The 22,723-nt window shown below is 41.2% G+C and overlaps 1 protein-coding gene across 1 annotated transcript in view; it reads left to right on the top strand.

Annotated features, from left to right (window-relative positions):
- The window catches only part of LOC120790700 (contactin-associated protein-like 4), a 98,210-nt gene extending 83,503 nt beyond the window's left edge, over positions 1-14,707 (top strand). Inside the window, exons 19-24 of the mRNA XM_040128513.1 lie at positions 1,545-1,769; positions 3,631-3,764; positions 5,769-5,856; positions 12,084-12,299; positions 12,787-12,858; positions 14,250-14,707. Of these exons, the coding sequence (XP_039984447.1) occupies positions 1,545-1,769; positions 3,631-3,764; positions 5,769-5,856; positions 12,084-12,299; positions 12,787-12,858; positions 14,250-14,446 (932 nt within the window). The 3' untranslated portion in view covers positions 14,447-14,707. The remainder of the gene's footprint in view (positions 1-1,544; positions 1,770-3,630; positions 3,765-5,768; positions 5,857-12,083; positions 12,300-12,786; positions 12,859-14,249) is intronic.
- Positions 14,708-22,723: the final 8,016 nt, after the last annotated feature.

Raw genomic sequence — 22,723 nt, 5'->3', positions numbered from 1 at the left:
CTACTAAACCGAAATTAAAAACATTTTTATTATATATATATTAATTTTAGGTTTATCCAAACTCTCATTTATAAACTGACAGAGCTTTTTATGTTAAAGCTTTACAAAACACAATTATAGAGACCTATCATGCAATGTTGCTTTAATGGGGTGGAGAGAGTAGATATCAGACAGCCTTCTGAAGAGGATCCTTCAGTCAGCAGACATTAGACTGACCCTGACTGTCTGGTTCACTGTCTGCACAGCTCGGCCCCTATTGACTCGATCACACTGAGCCCATTCTGTCCTGACGGTCAAGCATCAGGATTATTTTTAAGGACTCCTTTAGACCACCATGCCATTGTGTCCACCATGTGATTGGCCAGTGTTAAAAATCAACATAATGTCAAAGTCAGTCAGTGCTGTAGAAACATATTCTACTATGTTGTTAAACCATAAATAATTTAAATTCTAAGACAGTTAATTTTCCAAATAACCCACAAAGTAACATGATCTCCCCAATCTCCCTTTCTACCACATCCCAAAGGTGTTCTACTGGATTCAGAGCTGGTGACTGGGGAGGCCACTGAAGTTCACTGAACTCATTGCCGTGTACATGAAATCAGTTTGAGACAGCTTTTCCTTTGTGACATGGTGCATTATCCTGCTGGAAGTAGCCATTAGAAGATGGTAAACTGTGGCCATAAAAGGATGCACAGGGTCAGTAACAATACTCCGATAGGCTGTGGCTTTCAAACCAGGATTGACTGGTGTTAATGGGTCCAAACTGTGCCAAGAAAACATTCCCACAACATTACACCACCACCACCAGCCTGGACTGTTGGAAAGAATGATTATCTGAGTTACCATGGCCTTTCTGTCAGCTTCAGTCAGTCACTTCACAGAGTAAAAACTCTAGAGACTGTCGTGTGTGAAAATCCCAGGAGACTTGCAGTTTCAAAAATACTCGAACCAGCCTATCTGGCACTAACACTCATGCCATGGTCAAAAATCAAATTTTTTCCCCATTCTGTTTGATGTGAACATTAACTGAAGCTCCTTATCTTTATCTGCACGATGCCACTTGCACATGACTGGCTAACTGGATAATTGCATGAATGAGCAGGTGTACAGGTGTTCCTAATAAAGTGCAATTCCCTAGCCTTTGGTTTTTGCTGATAGAATGTATTTCCAACTGGAGTATTATCATATTTCCAGGACACATGCAATTAGACAAGGGAATTATTTTTACATAGGCCTACTAAATTAAGCTAATCTCTTTTGTTCTCTTCCCCATCTGAGCAAGTTACAGGCAGTTTCACAAGGCACTGCAGAGTCAATAGAAAGGGGCATGGGACAGCAAACAAGAGCATAAATCAAATACTAACAATAAAGGCTGCTTCACTAGTCCTCCCCTGTCTCCTAAAAATGATGTGTATGTACTACTAATTTGCAACAACAAATTGCAAATCAGAGAAACGTGATACCACACACCATGAGAAGGAAACACTTTTAAAGATGTCAATCCGCCAAGACACAAAACTTTCATCCTTTTTAACTTTCAGAGGTTTCTGCCAGCTTTAAGTCGACAATGTCCATCGCCTACATTCTCAAGGATCCGTATGAACTGAGCAGGAACAGCAGTGCCCGGCCTTCATCAATCCACTCTGATATGACACCGAGAGGAGAAAACATCACCCTGAGCTTCAGGACCCTCCAGAGTCCTGCTCTGCTTCTCTACATCAACTCTTTCTACAGGGAATATCTGGCCCTGCTTATCAACAAACATGGTGAGAACATGAAAAAAGATATTTGTTCTTTCTTTTTTTGGCAAAATTGTCCAAATTTCCTTCGGCAGCCCCTGTTCTTATCTTCTTACCTTCGTGCATTTACTTTTCTTCATCTGCTCTCTTCCTCCCTCTGGAATCCGTGTGCCATCCTCTGCTTCCTCCTTCTCTATGCAGCCTGGCTAATTGTTATGCAGAGTGTCAGGCTCAAAGAAAACATTTGGTCAAGTCACAATAAAATGATAATTTCTTTCAGCATTTTCAGCTGTGTTCTTGCCTTTGTGATCATTTATTGTGTTCAAATTTTCATCACTCGCCTCACTGCAGAGCTTTACATAGCTGCAGTTGGCAGGGAGCAGCTCCAGCAGTCCTGCATTGTGCAATAGGATTTGCTGTTATCCAGTGTCTGTAACTTGTAAATACAGCGGAATTACATGTTATTTTCATCTAGTGCGAACTACAGCTCAGATGTGGGAGATGTCTTCTGTAATTTTGAACAAAATCTGTTGCCCCGATGGCAAAAACAAACTAAAAATCTTACAAATTCTGCTGTTGGAAGTAGCTTTTATAATGACTGAGAGAAAGCTGAGGATAGCAGGTATTGAATGGCTAATCAAGTCATCATCAGGTATGTGCACTTTTGCTGAAGTATCTAATTAAATCCCAGAGAGAGATTTCACTTTGAGGCTCCAAAAAAAGCTTTTCTCCTGTTTCCTTTTGCTGCTGCAGTAACAGAATCCTGCACACAGAGAAACTTTAGTATCTCAGTATCTTGCCGAGAGCCTGAAACAGCCTGTACCGTCTTCAAGACTGCTTTTATTATCAAGATGTTCTCTTTTATTTAGTGGAATTCCTCCCTATTGGCATGTATTTGGGGAGAAAAAAGTGAGTCATAATTCAAAAGAGTTGAAAAAAATGGATAGGGTATCAAGTATTATGTGTTTGGGTTTTTTAAGAAAGATTATTAACTATCATTTCTGCTCATTTGTAAAATCTGCAGAGATCTCAGAGCATTCAAATGATCTCAGCCGTGGAATTTATTAAGTTTAACACTGTAAAAGAATCTGGAAATTAATTTTATGTCATGGAGTGTGATTCGTAGAGATAAAGTATTAATCCATGCAGTATTTAAATGGTTTGTAGTTTATTAATTCAGCAGCTTGTATCTTGGAACATTGATATCTGGATGAAATGTTCTTTCTTTGAAGGAGTGAATACATGTCTCCAAAGATGTCTTTAAATGTGAGCCAAGAATGCGGAAATTGTTGAGTAAAATGGCTAAACTTAAAGACTGATTTAATTTTTTTTCATACCAATTAGCATCATTACAAAATTAGATGAGATTGATATTTTGCATTTTTAGTGTTCACAGCATGGGCTGTTCTTTACTTTTGCAGTCCACAAAAACAGCACTTTATGTAAATCTAAACCCATGAAGCAATTTCTAAAATTTCTCTTTAATATATAAAAAGAAATGCTGCGTATTCATAATTATGGTTGTGCTTTACTTCGCTTTTGGCAACAGATTGTATTAGATTTGTTTTATATCTCATGCTCATAATATTCATCATTGAGGTGGCCTCTGTCTTCAAACCAAATCGGTCCTTAGGGACAAATAAAGCTCTACTCTGTTCTACTTTACTGTAATAAGTATAATCTGAGGTTAGACCAATATTCAATAGATGTAAAGTAATAGAATGTGGCTCTTCAAGTATATACTAAAAACAAGGCTCAATGAGCAATGAAGAAAACACTTTCAGGGTTGCAACTTGATTCTAACAAGACTGGACATTTTGGAATGCACTCTTGAATTCGTTCTTGTATTGTAGAGTAAGAGTGTTTTGTTTGTTTTGTGTTTGCAAAGATGAGCTGGAGCTGAGGTACAAGTTGCACGGCGGCAGAGACGTGGAGGTGTTGGGCAGCAGAGTTATGAACTTGGCTGATGGACGCCTGCACACAGTTACCGTCAGGAGAGTGGCACACTCAGTCTCTGTGCAGGTAAACACACACAGCAAATAATGCACGCTGTGTCACACAGATCACCACGAGCCGGGGCCATTTTTAGACATAGATACTGGGAACCAAAGAGTAGGAAGAAATCATCTTTTGTAATCCATTTACAGCTTTAAAAGTCTGTCACAATGATATCAAATGGACACGTTACATTGTCAAATAAAGCCACCGTTCACACTACACTAAAATACCTGATACTGTGAGAGGGGTCTGTAGGTAGACTCTAAGGGGACACAATTTGGACTTGATTCTCATTTTCATCTTACTAACTGGAACTGCTGGCTACCACTTACTTTGTGACCCCGCGGTTCAGTCTCCCGCTGCAAATGAATCATAAATACAGGGGGATAAGAATCCTCAGCTTACTTATGTTCCATGCAGTCACATGATACAGACTGGGCATAAAACAGCGGGTGCGTCCTCAATTCAAGTCAACAAAAGACTCCATGATAAACAACGATCCACACCGGAAATGAAAATGACGTCCTGAGCCGATCGACGGGAACAAGATCGGGGCCGATCCAGGCGTGTAGGTTTCAGCTATAAATCTGGCTGTTTGCTCCGTGACTGACAACTGTCAAAAACCCGCCCATGTGCTCGCCGAAAAACACTGACTGCAGTGTGTGAGCGAGTAACCCGCAGAGCCACAAAATACAGAAACAGCAGCCAGCAGTTTCAATTATTGATGTGACAGCAAGCAACAGAGAACAAATTATGAAATGAATTATTATCAAATTTTTAGAGTACTGAAAAAATTTAAATCCCCTCGGGGGTGCCAATGGATGTCTGGTCTAGGGCACCAAAAAGTCCAGAAACGGCTCTGAACGCACGGATGCTTACGGAAAAATACACGTCCAAGCTACTTTCTGTTTCTCTGTTTTCTGTGGCTCCATTTCAGTCCAGGTCGATCAACATTAGCAGATCTTCTATTGATAAACGATTCATGAAAACCCAAATCTCTGTTTTTGCAAGCAATACACCAAAAACTCTTTTATCATAAAGAGTGTCTCTCTCTGAGGCATTTACCACCTCAGAACCTGCTCCACTCACCTGATCTGGCATTAAAATGGATTTCAGGCGATCCGACCACGAGTGGGCGGCTCTAAGTACGTCAGTTCACACCTGGCATCAGAATGCGTCTCCACATGCGTCTCGAGTGACCAGATTTGTTCAAATCTCACCTCTCCTCTCTATATGCAAATAAACATGTACATCAATTCCGTTTGCAAAAACCAAATGCATTGTTGTTGTTGGTTGTCTGCCAGAAAATTAAAATAAGATTAAGAAGAAATCAAAACACTACAGACTGGGTGTATTCCAGACAAACCAAATCACCCAAGATGTTTGAGGCATTCGTAACATAGCTCCTTGGGGCTTTTCAAAATTTCAGAGGGTGTAGACAAAGCCAGCTTACACGATTTGTATGATTTGCATTACTTTGGGAACGAATATGTACATCCGCTTACACAGAGGCCGTCAGTTGAGGAGCAGGTCTTTCAGTGTGGCCCGAGACACGTTCGTGCACACACTGCTAAAAGAGTGTGGCCATATGGGGCTCAGACTACTTCCAAATTTGGTCTGAGCCATCGGTTCTAAATGCTCCTTCAGTGCATCTCGGGTGCGTTCCCACCTTTACCTAGAGCTGTCCACTTGTGGTCGGATCACCCAAGATGCATGTCATTGCTGTGTATGAGCAGGGCCTTAGACTTCTCTGCTCAGCCACTGTGAACCACAGCGTTTCACAGGTCTATTGACTTCCAGCCGAATCCCATTTAACTATGCACTGCAGACTTGAGGTCCAGCCTCCGGCTTTCTTTTCCTGTTTAATTGCTCACTTCTCTGCAGCCATGTGTTGAAGTTTCCTCGCAGAGCAGCCCTCATTTAAACACTAAACGAGTACGAAGTCAACAGTTCGTCATTGATATCAGTCCTTGCTTTCTACCTGCTAAGTTTTTAACCTTCACATATCTGGCACACATTATCTTTCAGATTGACCAGAATGCCAGAGAGGACTTCAACTTGACGTCTGATGTGGAATTCAATAACATCAAGTCACTCATCCTGGGCAGAGTGCAGGGTAAGGGAGGCTCTCACGGTGCAGACTCCACCACTTAGACAGACTCATTTGCATAACAGCGCCGAGACGTTTGAACTCATGCGGCAAAACGTTGTTCCTGAGCTTTCTGCTGTTTTTCTGTTCTTCATGTTGGGTGGACCCGAGGGAGAGCTGCAGTCAAGTCCAACAGCTGTGGTGCCTTTGAAAACAAGTTGACATCCATATTCAAATTTTGACAGAGAGAGCACTTCAGTGTGGAGATACAAAATAAGAGCACTCTTAGAAAACGACTAAAGGTGGAGCCACCCACTGAAGTCGCAGTTATTTGGCATTAGATGGGTTTTAGAGCCGTACGGGTGGGTAAAGTATCCGTGTAAATAGCATTGTTTTTTCACTAACGCAGAAGTTCAGAAAATGCAGTAAATATTGGTGAACTGTTATCTGTATTATAGAAGCGGTGAGTAATCCAGTCTTTATGTCTGTCTAGCTGAGCGGGGCTTCAAACAGCTGTAATGGTAATAACTTCAGAAAAGGTCCCTCACTTTGTATGGTAATGAGGAGAGATTGAAAAGAACAAATTACTTAGGAGATTGAAGTCAGCACCCTGCGATTCAGCATAACAACCAATATGTCTCAGCTGCTTAGGGTTGGGGCAAACTAAAGCAGGAAGTCAGACGGTACGGTGCAACCTTTAACTGCACGACAGAACACTGTACTTCACAGTTCACAGAACTCTTGACACTCCTTTCTGCCCAGGGCCTTTTTTAAAGGGGAACAATTTTGTGACAGAGTTACAAACAAGTGAAGAGTGACAACTAGCGAAAGTGTGCAAACATCATGCAATGACACAGTAACGGTGCGTTCATACAAACGGTTACAAAGCAATTGGCAGTACCTGACCTCTCACGAATCTGTAGCTCTGGGGGTTTGTAGTGTTGAGCACGTAATATGCCTACTCTGCTTCGACTGGACAGTCTTTTTCTGATGTATCCACGGCCGCCAGACACACAAACAATGTCTGTGATTCTTTTTCACTTCCTGGTAACTCGTTAGAGACAATTGGGAAGCCAGAAACTGTGACAATCAGCTTTTTCCTTTAATTTGTTGAAAGTGGAGTGGAGTAGTAAACAACTCCATGCTTCCCTTTCTGCCGGAAACGAGACGATCGCCTTTGGCTTATTAATTCAGCCGTCACCTGGCCGTCGCTCGCACTGCGTCAGAGGATTTTTGCCTAAAAATTGAGCCTTCTAAACTTTCACCTGTAGTGTAGCCGGGTCCTTTTTTGAATCTGTCAGGCTGAGGAGGAGGTTTGGGGCTGCCAATGTAGGTCTCATTCCTGATGAAAAGCAGCTGTCGCAGTCCAAGCTTTTTGAATATGTACGTGCGAATGACCAATGGTAAGTGTTGTTGCTCTAGTGTAGTAAAATGTGAAGTAAAATGTCTTTACCTTTATGTAGACCTACTTTTCCACACCACCTAGTCAGCATTCGCTAGAGTTGGTCACTAAAGCCACGGGAGGCTGTAGCTGCCTCACAACAAAAGCTGTACAGTGGTTAGCAGGTGGAGGGTCAACCAGCAGTTTGTTTTAACATAAGTTATACAGACTTCATTAAAATGCAGAGCAGAGCAGACTGGGGGGAAAGAAAGAAAAAAAAACAGTGAGTTTGCCTGATCGTTGATGGAGATTGGTGGGTTGATGCCAGGTGCCAGGTGCCAGGTGCCACTTGGTGCCAGAAACACAGAAGGATCGCAAAATATCTGTCATTTAGCACAGCTGGTTGTTTTTCCATCCATCCATTTGTTTTTTTGACCCACTTATCCAGTTGTTGTAGCCTATCTTAGCAAACACTGGTCGAGAAGGGCCAACTAGCTGTTTAAGGCAGCCGGAATTTACTTGAAATAAAGGTGTTTTTGGTACTCAACGTATAGTATTTTGGTTTAATTTTTAGTGTACATACTATACAAAGAATTGGAACTTAGAATCAACAATAAGCAAAACTGATAAACAGAATTGGAAAAAATTAAATAGGTCTCATGCTTTACACAGGCCAGCACATGGTGCAGATGTAAGAAACAGATATGAATTGATTCTTAGGTTTAGACCCAGCCCGTGTTTAGTATGTGACCCGGCCCTCCCTCTGCTGAGCCAGAGGACCCAGACAGTCATATCAGTATCGGAGAGGCAGCGAGATAGTTGATATACTGTCACTCCCTGCCAGCCCTGTCATCCATCAGCCTAACTAATGGACCAGGGAAGAATGGAGAGACTGAGATGCTCGCAGTGGGAGAGAGAGGGAGAGATAGTGATTCACAGAGGGGTGGAGGTAAAGGGCAGCAGCCAGGAGGAGGTGGACAGTAATCGTCAGTTCGTGGATACAATGCCACAGCTGTCAGTGGGATTTGACTGAAAAAAAAACATTATTAGAACAATATTAGAAATTTTACCACATCAGCCGGTGTTCTTTTCTTTTGTATGCTGTATTTTTTCATGAATCTTCATTTAAAGGGGCACTGTGCATTCTGGGATCTCATATCTGTGGTTTTAGCTCCGAGTTTTTGGCTTTTGTTTTGTCTATATTCTTGGATATTCCTTTATCAGCAGGAGAACATGTTTGAAGACCAGTGGTCGAAAGTAACTAATTAAAAATACAAATACTGTACTTAAGTACAGTTCTGAAGTACTTGTACTTTACCTCAGTACTTCAGAGTCATTATACTATACTACTGTACTTTTTATACTACTACATTTGTTTTTTTTAACTTTAGTTACTAGATACTTTGCAGATTCGGATTAATAATACAGAATGTAATCAACAAATAAATTATTATGTATTATTATTATAGGTCAGGATAAGACGTTATTGATTCACAAGCTTCCCAGCATTTAATCAAAAAAAAAAAAATGAAGTACCAGCTGCAACATCAACACATTAATGCATCAATAATTATAATTAATTGTAATCCAAAACTACAATATCCATTTTTCTAAAATGGACCATTCTGCATAATGAGTACTTTTACTTGATACTAATACTTCTGCACTTTTACTGAGGTAAAATTTTGAATGCATGATTTTTACTTGTAACAGAGTATTTCTACACTGCTGTATTGCTCGTTTTAATCAAGTTAAAATGCATCGAACCCTAACCACTGTTGACCTAATAAAGTTAGTTAAACATGTGCACATGCATGGTAGGTGAAGCAAATGTATTTTTCATTAAAATACCTCGGAAACAAACACCCGCTCCTGCATGTGCTTTAATTTATTATAAAAAGTAAAAGGTAGAGATAGAGAAAAAGTGCGTCCACTTAAAGAATGGAGAAATATTATGGTACTCTAATGCACCGCCAGAAAATCTAATGCTACAGCTGTAACCTAAATCTGTCGTTTTATACATTTTTATTCCCATCTCAATCATTTGCCCCCCATCTTGCAGGCTAATCTATGGGCACGCGTACTTCGTAAGATATATAATTCAAAGACTTATTATTTCTTGCTGCCTAGAGGATCACGTTCAATTTAATCCTCAGTCAAAGCCTGATCACATATACAGCTGATAAACAGCCACTGCGGTGTCTCATTTATGCGCTGAAAAGTTGTTTCTCTCTGAAAGTGACTTAGACGACTGGCAATGATGTGCCCCGTAATCAAGTCGTACAGCAGGAATAATCATACTTCAGACTGACATTTATAGCTGCTGAAGATTTTATTTAGCAGCTGCTGTCACAAATAGTGTTGTTGGGAGTGCATTAGCCAGAGGTGAGACCCACTGGTAGTTTTCCCGAAGGAGTTACGTATGTTCATGTTCCTTGTACACACAATTAGAGGCGCTTTCACCGCACATACGCTGCTCGCGGCACTCTGCCGTCCGTTGGGGAGATATTAAAGGCTTTTAACCCTCTGTTTCAGCGACAGTTCAAAAACGATCCTTGACCAGCATTGCGGAGGACAAGGTCTCTCGAAAACTAACAGCCAAACTTTTTTAACCTTGCTGTGGCCATTCATGGTTCACCCGGAGATGAGTCCATATATTTTGGTGACCCCTCGGATCTTCTCCTCCACCAACACTATTGGACTAAACCCGGCGCTTGTTCACAAGAAATATAGTAACATAAAGGGCAGAAATTACATGAAATTTGCTTGGTTTAATCAGGCTCCAAAGGGAATAAATCCTTTCAATTTTAATGACCCCCACAGCCATTCTGCTGCGAAGTTCTTGCATATTTTTTTTTCTACCAAGCACTTTTATATTATAGGGTATAATGAAGATTAATATATCTACTGGGGAGGCTGTAGACTTGTTGCTTAATAACTGTAACTGCTACATGTGGCATTTTACAATCAAAAGATAACTCGCATTTCATCCACACAAACCGACACCTAGAGACAGCTGGTGACCTCTCTCCGTGTCCCCCTCCACTGCATTTTACATTTTTGTGCCACCTGCCTGTGTGTGGAGTCCACTCGACTGCCATAAAAGCAGTTGTGCTGTGCCGTAAGAGGGAGAGAGAGAGTGCTGTCCTCTTAGCTCAAACCTCGGCAGCGTAACGGGGGGGAAGCATCTATGGAAACCCCCCCGAAATTATGTTCATATTAGTATATTCTGTATTACACGACGTCAAGGTCAACTGTTTAGTGCTGACACAGGAAGTAGTGTGCCCTTTATGTACCCGGCAAAAAGTATGGAAGGTAATGAAATTTGACGATGGGATTCACTTTCATTATCAAACATGAATTGATGTTGGCTTAATAAAAATACTTATCCATCATGCAATGGTGGAAGAACTATTCCAATCCTTTATTTATGTAAAACTGAAAATACCATTGTCTAAAAATACCTCACTTCAGGTTAAAGTCCTGCATTCAAAATCTTAGTCAAGTACAGAGGTATTATCAAAAAATGTATTTCAAGTATCAGAGGTCATTAGTCATTGTGCCGAAACACTAATTTCCAGGTGTTATATAATTATTAATGGTATATTATATAATAATTGCTATTGTATTGTTAGACATTCTCACTTAATTTTGTATATTATTCACTTTTTATGCACTACTGGGTAGTTTGATACTAAAGAAATGCGTCATATTTTCTCAGCTCATCATATGTTTTGAAAGTCAAATCTTATTTTGAAATGTATCTAGTAACTATATCTGTCAAATGTAGCTCAGTACAAATTTACTGTAGCAGAATATGAAAATACTCCAGTACAAGTACCATAAAAATGTACTTAAGTACAGTACTTGAGTAACTGCACTTAGTTACTTTCCACCACTGCTATAATCTTTTTCTTTTTTGTATTTTAAACATACAACCCTTAAGATTGTAGTCCTCCTCCATTCGGCGACACCCGTGGTTTCACTGTGGCAGCAGCAAGTGCAGTTTGATCCTACAGCAAACGCTCGCCGAGCAGCCACTTCGCCAGACACGGAACAGAAGAGCACCTGGTGCCAAACAAACCGTGGTCGTCCTAATAAAGAAGTCAGACACTAATAATTGAAATCTGATTTCATGCCTCACACGACAGCAGTGCAGAGTAAAGCTGACTGCCATGCTGAGGCCTTGGCGTGCAGCATCACAGGGCTGCTCCTTCCTGTTAATTCACTCCCCTCGGGAAAATTAAAAATGATCCACTGATGAAAAAATGCAGAAAAATTGCCATTGTTTTACTTTGTAAACGCATTTTTGACGAAGCGTTGCTGTCAGCACTGACTGCGCTGAAAAATACGTCACATTTCCAATACGGGTCTGATACAGCTGTGGGAGAGTGAAGAGTAAACCTGTGAGGTGGATATTATTGAGATAAAAAAATACTTACAAACAAGTATGCTGGATTACATACTGTACATGCATCGTTTCCTGTGAACACGTTGGGTGTGTGAAGGTCCCATGGGTATTTGCCTGAGGGAGACCTGTATGAAATGTCCTCTGATAAAAATAAATGGGCGCTGTGATTCCGGTCTGAGGGTACTCTTCGGATCAGAAAATGTATTGATTTTTTTTTCCCTTTGGTATCCAGCAGTTATACCACTGAGGTTTTGTGGATGTACACGTGACTACTGCAATTTTAGATTATGTGACAGTGAAAACCACCGCACAGAGGAGTGCAACATAGATAGGTGCTGCTCATCATCACAAGCATGGTCTCATCAAGACGCATGTAATGTTCATTAAAGGCGAACCATCAGGTGTGCGGTGGGATCTCACGGGTCTTCTCACCGTCTTCTCACTCCGTCTCTCCGTCTCCAGAGTCTGACGGGCTGGACGCAGAGCTGGCTGGGCTGGCCTCCCTCGGGTTCACCGGCTGTCTGTCGGCCGTTCGCTTCAACTCCATCAGTCCTCTGAAAGCTGCCCTGCTGCACTCCGACAGCCCCGTCACTGTCACCGGCCCATTGGTCCAGTCGAGCTGTGGTTCCTCCTCTCCAGCCAAGCCCTACACAGCAGAAACCACTCACTCCTTATCAGGTACGAGGGGAAGACTCGGCATTTATATCCCATACTTTACTATATACAGGATACAGTATATCATTAGGTAACCACCTGATCTGTTGTGCTTTTCGTATTATTCTCAGGGCTCTTCATTAGACTTTTTAGTGGGCTCATTAGCTATCCTCCTCGGTAAGCAGACAGGATGATGGCGCCATGAAAGATGAGAGTAGTCAGACTCCTCTAGTGAGTCCTTTGAGGCTGTGCTGCGGCTTTCAGCATGACCCGTCTGCACTGACTGATGGTTCTCACGCTGACTCGAACTTTCTCCTCACCCGTCCTTACACTGCTTTACCTCATCCTTCCTCTTTTTGTATTCTCGATTCTTCCAACTTCTCCCCGTTTTTGTTCTCTCCCTCTCATCTTTGCTCCACTTTCTTTCTCCTCTGTATCTTTATTTGTCTTCATTTGACCCCTGTCTTCCTTTTCATTTTTTCCTTCGGTCTCTCTGTCTTTCTCCCCACAGACCAACCTGGCTCGGTGGATCCAGGTCAACCTTTGGTCAACGCTATCAGGAGCGACTCAGCTCTGATCGGAGGTAGTGCAATCCATCTCAGCAGGAATAAGAACAATTCATTCAATGCCCTAATAGTTGACTCAAAACTTTCTGTTTGGGAAGATGTCGCTGAATATCATGTAACAAGCAAACAAGGTGTTAGACTGAAAGTTGGAGGCAAAGGGGAAAAAATGAGATGTAGTGGCTTGACTGTTTAATGTTTAAGACTGAATTCACAAAACACATGAAAACTTTTCGGACTTGCCTTTCCATTTTAGAGCCACTAATGCAGCATTTGGCTCGTTTGAGAAGCAGTGTTTTGTCCGTCAAATTTCGTTAGCTCTTCTAAATAAAACCAGAAGCTCCTTTCAAAGTACTTGAGTTGGTTTATAGCTGGAACAAACCTTTGGAAAAATGCCAGGCAAGGAGGCAGTTTATCAGTTACTGCAGTACTTTTGACTGTTGCTATGTGGTGTGCTATTTTGGATTTAGGCGAAAATGTCAGGAGGGTGGAGAGTGACAAAACCCACATTGCCCCTGAAAGATACACATGCAGATATCAGTGCTGAGCTGCAACATGAAGTCTCTGTCGCCGGATGCATTAATTAACGCACAATAGAGGACAGAAAGAGTCTGATGGTAGATAATGGTCCCCTGCACTCTCTCTGCCATGCAAATGTGAGCATATTTAAACACCGCTTGGCCAGTCACACATGGCCAAGCAGTCACCTCCAGCTAAACAGGTTTCCTGTTAACATAATGTTTAAAGGCGTAGTTCAACATTTTGGGCCAGCTGTTGGCAGGTAAACAGTCGAAGCACGTAACTCTTCTAAAAGCACAAATTTACATTTCTGTTTGCGTACGGATTAAACAAGCACGATACAACATGTACATTTGTGAGATTTAGAAGTGGTTATTTTTGAACTTTGCAGAGGGCCAGACTAACTGTTTCACCGTGCTTCTAGTCTTCATGTTGAGCAAGGATAACTGCCTCCTGCCTATGGCTCCATACTTAGGTCCCCTCTGACCTTTTCTTGTAAAGTTTTCTTGTAAACAGACGCAGTTTATGCTTATAATGATTGTGTCACATCAAAACACATAGTCTGTTATCTTGAGGTCCAATAAACTTATCGAATGTGCAGTATGTCCTTCCGTATAGAACGTTTGTAAAGCTTGTTTTTACTTAAAAGTTTGAAAACCTGCATTGTTTACTTGATGGCGGTTTTCTTCTTCCTTCATTGCTTCATTCTTCGGCACATTACAGCCACCCGTCAATCAGTGGAACAGATTTAAACCATTGGCAAGACTGCAAATGCATCCTCGTGCAAGTGCACAAGACAAACAAAAAGGGAACCCACTAATTAAAAACTGCTGTATAGCGAAACTGCAGGTCAAAAACTCCACGTTACTTTTTACGTATTTTGTTTTTTTAGGGGTGATCGCCGTGGTGATCTTTGTCACTGTGTCCGCGTTGGCGATCACGGCCAGATTCCTCTGCAGCAGAAAGGAGACGTACCGGAACCAAGAAGTCAAAGCAGCACAGCCCGAGGACAGCCAGGAGTTCCCCTTCAGCAGCCAGGCGGGCCCTCGGAGCGCTCCTAGTGAAAACCAAAAGGAGTATTTCATTTAGCAGGAGCCCCGACCTCCCCCTGACCTGACGGGACAGCGCGGGACGACTTACAGAGCGCGCTCTGCTTTACAAGACAGCGCAGAGCCCTTCGGCCACTGGTACCAGTGCATCAACAAGGTGTGAAGTCAGAAACAGAGCAATTCACAATTTTATTTATTCCCCTCTGTTTGTACATATTGTACACTTTGCACAAACTGGCAAAGGTGTTAAAACTTTGAGCTGTCAATGATGTTATTTTGAGAATGTAAATATTAAAAAATGTAGATGTTGATTTGTCTGCTTACAACACTATATTTCTCTGCCATACGGAAAAGTTATAAATAATTTATTAAAAGGCAAAATGCAGATGCAAATAGATGTGATGATCGAAACAACTTTGTTCCAGTGAAGCCAGACTTTTGGACTCGATTTATAAGCAGCACTTTTTCTACGAGGATGATGAACCTTCTGTGAAATTTGAGATGTCAGAGCCATATGTGTCAAAACATGAAGAGATGGATTCAGCCGAGCGGAAGACTGACATGAGCGTTTCATTTGTAAAATCTCAGCCAAAGCACAGTCCCAGAATCAACTCAAATCCAACTGAACATAATTGCAACACCTGCTGTATATATGAATACAAAATTCTTTACTTCCGCACTTTGTCTTTGAGTTAGTCAGAAAGCTTTTATGTTACTCACTGTGCTTTTCTTTAAATCATGAGCACGAGCAGCCAACACCAGAACTCTGAAAGTAGCTTTCAACAGTGAAGCACGGGCTATAAAACACCGACTGTCATCCTTTCTTTCTTTCTTTCTTTTTTGTTTCCTACATTTAATGTGTTGTTGCTGAAGCACTAATCTGTTTTGGCCTACCAGGTGGAACACGAGATAATCAGAACATGAAATAGAAGAAGGACTGAAAAGAAGCTGACAGTGAGATATAAATGATGCAATGAAATCCAGCCACTCAAATATGAAAGTTGGATCTTTATACTTCACTGTCTCTGCAATACGTTGGATTGTGGTTGGGATTTAAAGGCAGGAGTTGTGAAAAAAAATTAAAAAAAAAAAAAAAAAAAAGTAGTTTTTTCCCCATCTCATAATGTTTCATGCGCTGGGATTTTAACTGATTGTCTTTTATCTTTTCTGATAATCTTCAGCACAGAATAATCCCACACACTAATGATATACGGTTCATGAAAAGATTTACCTTTGCTCATCTAAACACCTGCTGTCTGCTAAATTCCTATGGCGAAGAGATAAAGAGATGCATTTTTCATTTTCCTGTGTAGTTAACAGGAGTACAGAATAACACTGGGGGTGAAGAAAAAAAAAAAGAAGAAGAAGAAAAGAGCACGACCATAACAGATCCAAACTTTATCATAGAAATTCCAGGGAGGGAAAAAAAAAAAGAGGAGCAGAGAGGATGTTTGATTGGCCCCATTTTGGCTGATTTCATCTGCCGTGTCGCGATGGGCAATGAAAAAGAGTACAGGCAGTATTTTCTCCTGCCAAAATTGTCATTCTGGTCAGTGTCAACGTGGAAATGCTGCTACATATCGACAGTGACATGCTTCAGTTGTTCTAAAAGGGAAATGTGTCTCTGTCAGCAATTTCCAGAGCATGAATCTAAAACCATGTCCGATCAATTTTATTATGAGAGAATTCCCCATGTGGAATTCACTAATGCTCGTAGGCAGCGGTAAATCAATAAATGAGAGTACAATGACCCTGCACCCGGAAACCTGCCGTGGCGACTATGTTTGTATGCATATATCTATCTTTTTATCCTAGTCACAAATATGTGAACTGCAGCTACAACACTGACTCGATAGTGTTGGATTAATGTCTTGTCTTGAGCAAAGGATTCCCTCTTGTTGGAACATCGGTACAGTAAAACACAATCTATTCAGAGCTATCACTGAAGACACGCTGGCTTTAGTATAAAAAAAAATGTTTTCTTCGGGTAACACAACTACGCAACGAGTATGGTGTTTACAAACTGCCCTACAATGTGACTAACGTTTCACTCTGCACGTCTTACTGACTGTGAGTCTGCGACCAAGTTGCTCACGTGAGGCATTCTTCAGTCAGAAATGTCACGGCAGCCTCGACGGCATCTGTCAAAGCCTTGTCAGCGGCCAGGACAAGGATGAGGGAGCGGTTTTTCGTATTTGAACTGAAATCTGAACTGCTGCTGTTTCCTGAACATTTATGGAGTCACGTTCCTTTATGGCGGACGCTCGAATACCCTCCTGTGCTGACGCGCTCCTGGTTAGCATAGAAATGAAAAACTGCAACTCCAATAATGTAACAATGCTGTATTTGTGAACAGTTGTAATAGTTATTAGTGACATTGAGTGATTTTCTGTAAATCAATCTAAAGTTTTCTCTATTAAGTCGGTTTGATTAATTGCAAATCTCTGCTCAATAATAATAAAGAAGCCTTTTTTTTTTCCAAATAATGAGATGTGTTTCATTTCACCTGAGATTTCAAGAAAAGAGCCTGTATCTCGAAACATGACAGGACAAAGTAGATGCAGCTGAAAATGGCATTTCTCTCGAAAAGTCTCGAAACTAATTAATTGAAATCAGAATTGGTTGAAAAGAATTTGAGATACTGAAATGTGACAGTGAGATATTGATTTTTTTTTTTTTTTTAATTTACGTAGAAAGATTTTTGGACTGAGTAACAGCCAAAACTGGGTGTTTAAAATGAATGCCCATTGGTCGTTACGTCAGGTGCAGTTTTAATCGTTATGAAAACGCTGAAATGCAGCATCAGGCTAAAATGCGGTATATTGTAAAGGGCCATATTGTACAACAAGCAATAAGTAACAATAAGGGGGTTACCGTGTAGTTCACGAAGACGTGGCTGCAGAGACCAAAACATTATCGAGTCAGCATGATCATCATCAGCAGCACATCGTATATTCAGGTTCTATTTTTTGTTGTTGTTGTTGCTGAATTTTCACTTTCCTGAATGGTTTGTGAATGTGTTTGCATTTGTGAGTGTGCTTTTTTTTTTTTTTTTTTTTTACATTTTCTTTGTCTGTTTGAGCGTTAACATTTGATTTTAGAGCTATAGTTAGAATTACGTCAGGGTTACGTTAGGGTTAAGGTCTCAGAAATGCCATATGTCAATGAAGGTCCTCAAACATTTACACACTCATAGCATCTATGTTTTACTTGTGAGTACTTGCAAAAAAAAGGCCAAGAAGGCCATTTTTAGCCCTAAAACCTGGTCTTAACTATCGCACCCACATGCCTGGCCCTAATCCTTACTCCCACCCTAACAGTGACCCTAGTTAACCTTAAACTGTAAACTTTGCCCCCACACAGCTCTTGAGAAAGTGAGGATGGGGCTAAATGTCCTATTTTCCCTAAAACGCCCTCAATCTCAAGATCGTAGACTCAAATTTTCAACTCAAAAAGAGAGAGAGTACAAGACATACACGAGTAAATGGAAACACGTAGTATTTCTTTCATTATGAATGTCCGGTAGGACTGGCTGTTGTTACCGTGGGCCCAGATGTTGGGAGCGAATCGGATGGTTCAGACACATGACTGAGGAGTCTGCTGAGGGGCTTGTTCGCTGGCGGCTAAAGAGGGTAAAGGGCAATACATTTCCTCCCGGGTCCAACTGAAGAAATTAGATGATATGAACTATATAACTGGCATAACAGCTACTTAACTTCTTCCCGTCTATTTCTACAGGTGTTTCGCTTCCTCCGTGGAGTCTCCGTCTTTCAGTGTAGCCGGTCTTTAACAACTACTTAAGATGCGTCACATTTTACCCCGCCAGCACGGTGGATTCACCCATAATCGTCACTGATGGCCTTAGAGTAAACTTTCATGGACTGTGGGAAAATTTAAATCCTGTCGTGGAGAGAGAGAGAGAGGGAAAAAAAAGGATCATTACTTACTAGCAGAAAATGCGGTGGAAAAACATAGTTGAGAGGCAGCTGGGGTCTTTTGTTTCCCTGTTAAATGAAGCTGAAACACAGCAACACTTTCCCTCTCTAGAGCAAATTGAATTAACATAAATTTACATCACAGATTATTGCTCCTCCTAAACTTTTAAGGGGAGGTTTCTCTTTATGCACTACATGAAATTACTGATGGGTATTAATATGCTTCTGTCTGCGGAGTGTAGATAAAGGAGGCCGACTAAATGACTAAAACTGAAACATCCAGGAGATGGAAATGTCAGGGTCATTATTTTATGATGACGAAATTCCCTGCCAATTTCAAAAGCTGGAAGTTATAGACTGATTGAGAAACAGCTCTGACAGTGGAAATAAATGCCGAGTTGATGTTTGTAGTTCAGAGCGGAGTTCAGCCACATTTTCCAGGGAGGTTTTTTTTTTTCACAGTTCAGTCATATCTAAATTGAAACAAGTGAAACAGCTAAAACTTTTTTTCTCGCACCAAGAATTTCCCTTTACGGAAATGAATATATATCTCATCTCAGCCTCAGCAAATAATGAAAAAATAAATCTAATCACCGATAAAACTTCAGTACGAGAACTTATTAGCTACAATAACTTCTAAGCCGAAGCAAACCCACTGCAGTAGTGTGAAATCTCCAACAAAGAGCCAGACCCGCTTTTAATTAAGGGCACACAATCAAGACCAAGTCAGACTACATTGTCAGGAAACCAAGAAATTTGCCCCAATCAATTTGAACTGTTTACAACTCTGCAATGAAAAAAAGGCAGCGACACTTCCCCCGAATTTAGAGGCAGCCGGAGGATTAGCTTGTGAGCAGTAAACCACAATGTCAAAATCACTTCAGCAGAGTATTCAGAACAATGTCGCTCAATTACTGAGTGCATTTAGTGACCTGAATGTGAAACTATAGACCCGAATGACCAAATATCTTACTGTACCTCGTATTAGATTATATCAGAGTTCATTGTATTTGGTAATATTATATTATTGTTATTATAATAATATAAGGTCAAACAATAATCCTCTGCAAAAATGTGTGTGTAGTTATTTCCAAGTAGTTGTGGAATATCAGAATCAGAAAGAGTTGAATATAACCATGTCGTCAATCCGAGATAAGATTTGTATTTTCATTCCAGACGCCACGTGATTCAGCCGATTTCAGTCATGCTCTGCAGCATGTAGAGGTGGAAGAAGCACTCGGTTCCTTTAGCTGAGTAAAAGTAGCAGTGCCGCACCGTGAAGAATGCGCCATTACAAGTCATGCATTCAAAAGCATACTTCAAACTTTCAAAAACTGTATTAAAAACGGGCTGGAATTTTCTTACTACTCTGTCAGGTTTTTTTTTTTTTCACTTTAATTGAAGAAAATAAGACTCAATTAGAAACTAAAGCAATGGATTTTATTTTCATATGTTTTGTCTGAAAAATCTTATGCTGCATAGTAACTGACTGTGTCTGCTAAATAAATCTAGGGCAACATTTGCCTTAGAAATGTAGTGAAGTAAAATTACAAAGTAGCATGAAATTGAAATGCTAGTAAAGTACTAAAAAAATAAGTAGAAATAGCTCAAAATTGTACTTAAGATCAGAACTTGAGTAAATGTACCTATTTACTTTCCACAACTGGCCCCACAGGTCAACGACATCACAGTTGGACAGAATGAGAAACAAAAACTTGCTCTGGCTTGAGTCCAAATTGACGGGCAAGGGAAAGGTCCTGCACTGCACACTCACAAAGCTCCTTCTCACCGGTTCCGCTGAGACCTGAACACCTTGAAGCTGGCTGGAGCTCTGCGGGCGGCCCCGACAGCAGGTTTAGTCGGCCAAAGTGCAAACGCCTGTGTGGACCAGCTGCTGTATAGGTGTGTAAAGCTCTGTGAAAACAACCATTCTTCCACGTTCTTCCTTTCTTGTCGGTAGCAGTGAACCACTCCTGACTCGGAGCAGATAGCCCGAGCATAACCGCCCGGCTGTTTCACATGCATCTTCAACTTACACATAACGTTTTGCTTTTTCTTTTTTAATCTGCGGGGAAACACCAAAAACTCAAAAACAAACTGTGTGTGCATAAAATCAAAATACAACAAAGTGAAATAGAAACAGTCGTTGTAAATAAATCGTGACAAATGAAGCTTTTGACTTTAACGTCCTTTAACTAATAAGGAAATTAACTAACTCTACACAGAACGCGGTGGACGACTTTATCCAATTGCCAATACAGCAAGTCTATTCTATCGCCTTTGTTTCCATGAGGTGTTTTCTCTCCTTGCAGTCTTTATTTTACGTATTCTATTCCAAAGTGTGCGGGCCAAACACTGGCTTTCGGTGGCATTTTTGTCAAGCACCTTATCTTCACTACCCTGATACCGTCCGACATGACATCAGTAAACAGCACACAGCGAGTTCACTTAACTGACCCGGTGCTTTATATGAGTGAAAACCAAAGGGGAGCAGAGAGAGAAAAGATCGATCCCTGATAAATATTGCAGCCTTGTCTGGAAGGAGCACTTCTTGCTGCTGTTTGCATTTCACCTTTCAGTTTGAGTTCATCACCCGGGACTCAACTCTACAACTTTATTTTGGGTGGAAAAAAAAAAAAAATCTGCAGCATCTCCGGAGAATCCTTCATGAATTGGATTGTTACTGAAGCAAAGATGCCTGCAAAAACGTAGATTGAGTATTTTACCCTTTTTTCCTATTGTGCGAATGAGATTAATAGGACCTCAAACTTTGAAGAGGGCAGACGTAAAGCGGAGTTGTACAGAGCGAGGTGACATCTAATTATCCAGTAATGGCACCTTGGGGACTGTGGGTCCGATAGAGTCCAATGTAGCAGAAATAAGGAAAGAAAGAAATAAGAAAATCATTCATTCTTGTGGTACAATATCCTCCATAAGTCCCACAGGTATTTAAAATCCTATTCAATGGGTAATTTGAACCCATGGTATTAGCAAACTAAATGAAATGGACATGCTGTGTGTTTCCAAATGCTTGACCTCCACCCTTTTGTTTTTTTCTTCTTTTCTAACCTCAGCTTTTTCTAACACACCCACTCCGATATTTACACACAGCAAAACTGAATCGTGACCTTCCTGGGTGGGAAAAATGATTTTGATAGAACGCACTTAAAAAAATTGACAACTTGCCATCAAGGGGGCATCAAGTGATATCAGATGCGGCATGGTTGTCCCGCTGAACTCCGTCTGCGTACTTTTGTGAGTCTGGCAGTTTGGTAGGTTAGGAAGATTTTGGAGGGCCGGGACTGACAAAGTGGGATCAGCTTGACAATGCAACACCCCCCAGGTGTCGCATCAGTTGTTTTTCAACTCTGTAAGTTATATCGCCATTCGTTTTTGTACGCATAAAAAATAAAAATCTGAACTGCCAATAAGAAGTCGCATCTCCATCCTGGTTCAAATGTCTTTTTTTTTTGTCTTAAGCAGCCACATTTCCAATGCTGCTTTAGCACTTTTTTACAAGCATGTTGCAGCTCATCTGTTGATCAATACGTTACAGCAAATGCTCGTTTCAACTGCCGTATGCAATCTGCCTTCTTGTGTCTGTGTTTCTTGAGCGTTGGATATCAGCGGGAGGAAAATCCACCCTGATGTGAGATGCTGGGTGTGGTCGGAGGTGCGGCAGACTTGAAACTTTCAACCAGAGAGGGTAGAGTTTGACGGATTTCTGCCCGGTGAGAAGATAGCCTTCACCTGTTGGCATTTACGCACCTTTACAAGTGAATTTCACTCGTCGCAAACTAAAAAGCCACCGGTATGATGCACACTGGTTCAGTGGACACTGGCACACCTGCTGGCACAGCGGATTGCCTCCAGTAGTCGCAACACATCCGTGTCCAGCGGGCACGGGGGTTAGGTGAAGGGCGCGTGAGGTAGACAGAGGGTAATCGATGTGTTCAAATTTACCACAGTAGCCTGATGTGTTTGCTGTGTAGCCAAACCATACCATATATGTGACAGACACCGTGAAGTCTCACAGGGGGCAAGCGACCTGTTGAGAGGGAGCCCAGACTTGCACTACTGCCCCCCTGCCTGTCACTGTTTGTTCATTCATTCATTCATCTCTCTTGTGGTTAGTATGCGCAGGAGCCGCTCTCCCTCTGGACTTCATCAGATGATGCGGGGCCGCTGCGATCGGACGATCTCCGGGGATTTTATTTGCGAGTGAGTAACTCCAGCTTTTCATCAGCGGTGTCCTTGGCAGTGAACAGAACTGGCCAAAAATCCAGAGGTGAATTCTTCTTAAATTCATAGTAATTAACATTTGTTTATTTTTTTTAATCATTATAATTATTATTCTTAGACACTGAAGGCAAAGGAACTTG

This window comes from Xiphias gladius, chromosome 6 (genome assembly GCF_016859285.1).
Source record: "Xiphias gladius isolate SHS-SW01 ecotype Sanya breed wild chromosome 6, ASM1685928v1, whole genome shotgun sequence".
NCBI lineage: Eukaryota > Metazoa > Chordata > Actinopteri > Istiophoriformes > Xiphiidae > Xiphias > Xiphias gladius.
The sequence above is the reverse complement of the archived record's forward strand: the minus strand, read 5'-3'. Positions and strand labels throughout refer to the sequence as shown.